A 7,519-nucleotide genomic window follows, 5' to 3' on the forward strand; every position below is an offset into this window, starting at 1 on the left:
TACCCCGTATCTCGCCCCCCCCCCCGACCCACGCCCACCCACTGACGTTTATACATTTTTATTCTGATGTCACCTGATACAGTAATAAGTTGTAGAAAAATTTGTATCATAAAGTGTATTTACAATATATTAACGCAAATGGGTTTCCTGATTCCACTTTGAAGGAGTGATCTGCAGGTTAGAATAATACTGTAGTTACATTCCTTACATTTCAGCCAGCATCAGTCAACGTGATGAATTTGCAGCGGGGACAGAGGAACAGGAAGGACCAGTCGGGTTTGTCTCCAGGACAACACCGGTTGAAGTGCAGCACAAATAATACTTCTTAGAAAAGTGATCGCAAGAAAGAAGAAATTGGAGACGAGACGGTTTATTATCAGTTTATGATGACAAAATAAAACCCAAGGGTAAAAATTATGATCAGATATGACATTATAAATGAATGTATGAACATTTACATTTGTGAGATTACAATTTGCACCGAGAAACATCCAAAAAAGAGAAAATCCAGACAGAGGGTTACCTCCCAACCACAAGTGCCTTTAATATTTACATATCAATTTAACAGACTTTAATATTCATGCCAGTAAATGATTTAACTATTTGTTGACACTATGGAGACTGCGCTCCCCGTGTTTGGCCACCAGTACAGTAAGTACGTACAGTTGCAATTTCTCCTATGGGTGGCATGCTAAAAATATTATAAAAAATATGATATATTATGATTTATTATATGCTGTGATTTTTACTGTGAGCTCCATTTTTTTAGAGATTCAAACTTTTAATTAATTAATCCATGCAAAAAAATTTAATGAAAGAAGTTTGAAGTACTTTGTCAACTTTTTGTTGTAGAATCTACATAAATCAGAACCTGTACCATATGTTGCCACTTTTTTAAATCCCACCCGACGCCCCATGACTTTTTTTCTTTTTCTAGATTCGCTTCTGCAGCGCTGCGTCCACGCACAGCCACAGCCACAGCCACAGCCAGAGCCACAGCCACAGCCACAGACATACAGGTGAAGCTCGTACTGGAATGTGCTTGAAAGGGCCTCACCTGTTTGGATGGGAGTTGCCTGGATAGACAGGGAGGCAGAGTGAAAGCGCCGAGGGCGGAGTTAGCTCCATTTTCTCCCTGCGTCCGTCCCAGCACAGATTGAACCGATTCACTGAACTCAGCTCCACTTCCCTGGCGCTGCACCTGTCGTGAAAGTGAAGCTCACCTGAGGGGTTGACTGGGATTTACCCGCGGATCACCATGCTGCAGTAGTGGATCCTTCCCCGAAGACCACAGAACCTCCTGCACAGAAGCTCCTCGTCAGAACTTACTCCTCACCGATAAACCATGAAGAGAGGAACGCTGAATTTTCTGGGTCGAAAGAACCAGTCTCTCTTCGACACCAAGATCAGACCGAAGGACCTGGGTGAGTCCGGTGAGCCCAGCACCAACACTTTTTAACTGCTGACTTTTTTATTTACACTCCCGATCTGCTGAGGCCAACACGACCTTTGTACCAGCTGATTGAAGGGCAGGCAGTGAAGGCAGCACCGTTTATTTTGGTGAATAACGTAACACGACAGTATTTTAACTCGGTTTCTAAGATGAAAACACTGAACAGAACCGGATTCTAGCGACGCAACACGTCTGCACAGGTGTCGAAGTCAGTTTAACCACACCTGAAGTCAACAGTAAAAAGTGAATTTTTAATGTAAATTTAAGAACAACTTGAACCTTTCTATAAAAATCTTTCACAATTTCCATATTATATCCCATCATTTCCAAAGGCAGAAATATTACTCACAGGAAATACTCTTTAAAAAGCCCTACAGTCCTATGAAGATGAAGAACTTGTGTAAATCCTAACACATTTCCACCTCTTTGTAATAATGAGCAGATAAAGTGAGATCATAAAAAAACTGAAACCGCAGCCATTTAAATCCCTGAGGTTTAAACAAACATATTTTCTTTGGCTTTTCTTTTTTTTATCTACACACTTTCCAAGTTTTTCCCATGGGTGTGATTTTATCATCAGACGGGACGGTTTACGCCCGACAGCCTGGTGTTTGACATTATAGATTTTGGGGGTTTGTGGTTTTGCCAAATTTGCATGAAAGACTATCAGATGTTGAGACGATGACTTTTGGAGTCGTTTTGGTTCTAAATATAATGTTAAAATATGGAAAAGTGAATCCGTCCAAACTCTACTTTTCCAGTCCACTGGTTCTCTGTTCGTCCAATCATCAGTGTCGTTACAGCGTTCATATCCAGGAACGTGATTCATCCACAGAAAATCTGTATTGGTTGTTGCTCCAACAGCAGGGCCGACTCCTCGCTGACTGATCCTCTGGATTTGTGTTGTGTTTCTTGGGTAATGCTATGAGGAAATAAGTCAAAGAGAAACTCAACTCTGATCGTGCACTTCTGTTTGAACAAACGTTTAAAAACTGTGGTTTAATGGCTGTAGGTTTGGAGCTGGGTCCTTGAACAGCTACCTGGAATCCAGGACCTGTGACCACGTGGTTTACATCATCACTCAGCAGATAAAAATCCACTTCATTTTTTCAACATCCTGTCCTGGTCCCGGACACCGTGTCCTGATCAGGGGGACAGTGGACGCAGAGAAAGCATTACTGTCAGATACTGTGGTATTACACAACAGCAGTACACGCCCTTCTGGAGACTGTAGTATTCACAGCAGATACAGTATCTCTGACATGAACTCACTGTGATCATTACGTAGTCAGTCTGTCAGGCGTGAAACAGCCGTCAAGGAAAGATAAAGGCAAATTATTTTTCTGCTCTTCACACAGAAAACCCCGCAGTTGTTCTCCAGATTTTTTTTATAGAATTTTCTAGAATTTCCTGAGAGCAGGAAATGGGAACTACTACTGAATAGATGAATAGGTAAAAGGTGATTTGAATAGGTAAAAGGTTGATTTTAAAAAAACAAACAAACTCTTGACTCTGGAGTGTGTTAACATCAGACGACTAACAGCGACTGTTAACAGTTGCTAACTGCTAACAGTTAACTGTTAACTGTGAAAAGTGAAAAGTGGCTTCAGAACAAAACCACTCTGCGTCGTTCCCTGGTTAACCCGTGTCTTGACCTTCAGCTGCTGATAAGAGCGTGAGATGACGAACGTCAACTTTGAAAGGCTCTCACTGAAAAATGTCTTTCATCAGTCACTGATTTGACAAACAGTGTGAGTGACAGTGGAGTGGAGAAGCAGAGGAATGTGCTGGGTAACTCTGATAGGATCAGTAATTACAGAATTCTCCTGTTTTGTTTATTATTGTAATCTTTAGAATTTTTTAAAAAATGCTTTAAAGATACAAATTCAAAGTTAGAAACTTCCAGATTCCTCAAACAGTTTTTAGGAGAACTGGCTGCGCTGCCTCAACATTTATGAAGTTCCGAGGAATCTGTTGTAATTCAACAGAGCTGAGCAACGGAGAAGAAATGTGAAGGTGTCGCACCAGTTTCACCAAACACCAGTGTCTGGAGACTTCTGATTGGAATTCTTGGAATGACTCACCGTTCCTGACCAGAGAATCCTCATCCTGGAGGAGCGTCCTCCCTGTTTCCTTCTGTACTAGATAGATAGATAGAACTCAAGAATCCCTTTGGGAAATATAGGAATCAGTGCAGGGAATCACCCAGCAGCCTGGTCTAAGTGACACCTACCATTCTGCCTCCGCGCTGCTCTCGGTGTCTCGTTACCTGAACAATGACCAGAATGTGCTAATCCAATTGAAAGATGGACATTAAGATTAGCATTGTAAACCTAGCTTAGCTGAGTTAGAGGAGGCCATTGTTGAAACAAACCTGAATAAGAAAAATGTTTGAGTAAGAAAGTGATTTTAGCCTAAGGGACAGTGAACGAACGAAGTACTAGACCTCCTCTTCCTCCTCTTCCTCCTCTTCTTCAGATGTCAGATAATAACTGTGTCTGTGGTTTGGTTTTCCCTCAGATAATGTGGAGTTGGTGTTGAACTCTCCGAACATCCTGGAGTCAGGCACCGCCAGTGTCCGCGCCAGGCCCACAGTCAAACACCACGCTGTGAGTACTGCAGTACTACCCTGAAGTGACAGTGTAGAACATACTGTATGTACTCTTTGTACACATTCATCACATAGTGTAGTCTGTGAGGGTGAAGTAACAGAAGATAAGAATCTCTGACACACACACACACACGCACACACACACACAGGGTTTCATGAAGAGACGATGAAAGGATCAAACACATTTTTAAAGATTTTTAAAGTCATTTTCCGCCTGTCGGTTCGTAGACCTGTTGATTATTTTTCGGCATTTCCGAGCCTTCGTTTTAACTTCTCTGGGACGTGTTTACAGTGGACTCTTTAATCTGCAGCATCTCCTAAACGACCGTTGTGTAAACACACGGTGGATCTGGGATGTTCTGGGACATCACCGCTGCAGATCGCTGCGTTATTCAGCGTCCCTCCCTTTATATCTCCGCGCTGCGTTCGTGGACCGGCTCTGAGACAGAGAGACGGTCCCTGCTCTGGTTTCCACACCTCAGTGATCGGGGAGTGTTCTGGGAACATGCCTGTGGCGTGTGTTGGATGTGGCACACCCAGCAGCGCAGGGGCAGGACGGTTTGGACCGCTGCCACACACCAGCCTGAGTCACCGTGACGGCGTACAAGTATAAATATATCTGAGTGGACACACAGCGTCCTCAGGGGACACTCCCTCCACTCGTGAGTTGTCACAGCAGTGACTTATGACGAGGCGCAGCCTCCGGTGTTAAAGTCTGATCTACATCGGAGGGATTTAAATCAAATCATAAATATTTTCTCAGCATCTTCTCATTTCCACCAGGGGGGGCCACATCAGTAAAACAGTTCCCCCTGAAGGGCCAGTTGTAGCTGTAAGACTGTACAGCCGTAAATACTCCATGATGTATTAATACACCAATTAATTATTATTTATTCAAATGACAAATATCATTAATTGCTGTGTAATAAAACTCAGCAACTTTGACTTTATATTATAAGGCAATTAAACACACTTTTTAAGCCCTGTGGACCTCAAACAATGACTTGACGGGCCACATTTGGCCCACGAGCCTCGAGTTTGATTACATTTTGACTTTATTATCGATTCAAAATGAAATTGAGTGATGAAAACGTGAACGCATAAATGTTACATTTTTACACAAATTGACTAGTGTCATCTTCATGACTGTACTGTGATTTGGCAGCAATTTATTTTTCATATACATAAAATATAGACCTTTAATATTAACTGTTCAAAAACACTGAGCTTGGCTCATAAAACATTTTTGTTTTTCTAAAGATAATAATAGTATGAAAGTAAAAATGTTTAAATGTCATGTCTCTTCACCTCAGTGATTAAATATAAATCTTTGTAGAAACTGGTTCTGTGGTGCAGTGTATGACTTTGTCTGCAGCTGCGGTGAGTGTAGTAATGTTTGAGTCCAAAGGCCCAGGACAGATTAACGTGTTGCAGTCGTAGGAACGTCGTCTGCTGCTGCAGCGGTTTTCTTTCCTTCAAAGGTCGTCGACCTGTTAAATCACACGGACTTATGTTGTGTCAACACCGTCTGTGTTTATCTTTGATGAGGTCGGAGCTGAAAGAGCTAGAATTAAATCCCTTCTGTGTCTCTCGCCCTCTCTCTCTCTCTCTGTCTCACACACATACACACACACACACATGCTTCTGTATCTAAGTGACGGAGTGGTTGTTGTGAATAATCCGTAGGTGTATCCACTGATTCACCGCTTTCTGATCGTGGGTGATGTCATAAAGTGACGATTCTCCCCAAAATATCTCAGCTGTACGGCGTTACCACGACGACCTGTGAATCTTCAAAATAAAACAAGACAGGAAACAGAAATCATACATAAAAGATTTATTGTTTTTCCATCATTTTCATTTTTCAAAACATGCAAAAAAAACTCTTCAAACTTGTTTTTTTTTTCTTCTCTGCAAATGTATAAATAAATGAACATTTGTTCCCGTCGAACTAAAAACTGTGACCAGCTCCATGTGCAGCGCTGCTCTTGAGCTGTGTCTCGTTTTCCTGGAACGTCGCAGAGAACTGGTTTGTTCACTTCAACTGTCCTCAGGTCATCTGGTTCAGCTCAACCTTGTCTCAGAACATTAGTTCACTGCCGGTGCCTCAGAAATATATTCTTAAATGAATATAAATATAAAACTAACATGTGTTTGTTTGTTTGTTTGTTTGTTTTTGTCCTCTCAGTCGTCTGACAGTTTTCAGGGGTTTGCCGTCCCGACACCAAAGGTTCCTCTGCTTCCACCACTCAATGGTCTAAACAGCAACGGTTCAGGTGAGCGTGCATTTCCCGTATGGTCCCTGAAGGGCTCAGGTCACGGCCCTGTGGTGATTGACTGCAGTCTGGTACAGTTGAGGTGGAGCTGGTGAATATTTAACCAGAAAAATATTTCCAAACACTTCCTTCTGAGGTTGTTTGAACCTCCGCGGCCGACGGGAGAATGTCTTGGTTCAGTGTTGGTTTGTTGGTCATCGTGATTGTAAATTTTCCATTTTCAAATTTAGAAAGTTTATTAATGTAACTGTAAATAGTTTCTCGAAACTTCCTCTGTGTTTTGAATTTGGCATTACACAAATATGTCGTTCAAACACATCCCCCACATAAACCTGCACTTCCATGGTTTTTCCATGGCAGTAAAAAACCACGCGTCTATGCAAATCCCAGACCAGAGACACTGATCCATCAAACACTTTCCTCTTTCACCTGGAACGTGCGGATGATGTTTATCATCACTGACAAAGGGAACATTCTCCGTATCAGATGAACTGCAGCCAATCTGCCCTCAGTCTGCAGCCAGTCACACACACACACACACACACACACACACACACACACACAGCAGCGTTTCTCCAGAATAAATCTAAATTGTTTCGATTGTTTTTTGTTAATGAGCCTCATGGCTTTCCTTAAGTCTACGGTGTTGTTATACTGATGCAGCCCAGACCTGTCAAACATATCATTTCATGAACCTTTTAGACATTAGCTCTATGACCTTTAGCCTTTAAAAAAACATAAATATATTACAACTAAAAACCTGGATTTATTAGATTAAAAAAAAAACCTTCTATCTCTCCATCCATGTCTCTTAAGTCTATTTATCTTGTCATTTAATTTGATTTTATTTTTATTTTACCTACGAAAATTAAGTAATTCTATCGGTTTTACTTATTTAAGACAAATCTATAAAACGTATTTTAAATGCATTCAATCTGTTTTTGATGAATGCGTCACTTCGTACATCGATGTTTCGTGGATCCCACTGAAGCAGGATTCTCATCCACCTGTTTTGTGTCGACCTGAGCTGAACTGAGAGTCGTGGTCGTGGTCTTTACCCCCAGGTGGCGTCGTACTAAACAAATCAGTTTGTGCAAATCCAGTTCCTGTGAATATTCAAACGTGAAACATGGAACTGAAACCACATCCCTGTGTTTGTCAATCGTCGAGTTGTTGAGG

At 41.7% G+C, this 7,519-nt stretch overlaps 1 protein-coding gene and 1 long non-coding RNA gene across 3 annotated transcripts in view; both read left to right on the forward strand.

The window, feature by feature from the left end:
- LOC112487707 (uncharacterized) overlaps positions 1–1,011 on the forward strand; it is a 7,258-nt gene extending 6,247 nt beyond the window's left edge. Inside the window, exon 3 of the long non-coding RNA XR_003051050.1 lies at positions 938–1,011. This is a non-coding gene — a long non-coding RNA (uncharacterized LOC112487707). The remainder of the gene's footprint in view (positions 1–937) is intronic.
- Positions 1,012–1,082: 71 nt separating this feature from the next.
- Positions 1,083–7,519, forward strand: part of LOC103385890 (uncharacterized protein C6orf132 homolog) — a 9,936-nt gene continuing 3,499 nt past the window's right edge. The window contains exons 1-3 of one of the 2 annotated variants that reach the window (XM_025059904.1): positions 1,083–1,433; positions 3,974–4,062; positions 6,253–6,340. In XM_025059904.1, coding sequence (XP_024915672.1) covers positions 1,346–1,433; positions 3,974–4,062; positions 6,253–6,340 — 265 coding nt within the window. In that variant the 5' untranslated portion in view covers positions 1,083–1,345. The remainder of the gene's footprint in view (positions 1,434–3,973; positions 4,063–6,252; positions 6,341–7,519) is intronic. The other variant, XM_025059905.1, reaches the window with a different exon arrangement.

This window comes from Cynoglossus semilaevis, chromosome 11 (genome assembly GCF_000523025.1).
Source record: "Cynoglossus semilaevis isolate Cse_v1.0 chromosome 11, Cse_v1.0, whole genome shotgun sequence".
Taxonomy (NCBI): Eukaryota; Metazoa; Chordata; class Actinopteri; order Pleuronectiformes; family Cynoglossidae; genus Cynoglossus; species Cynoglossus semilaevis.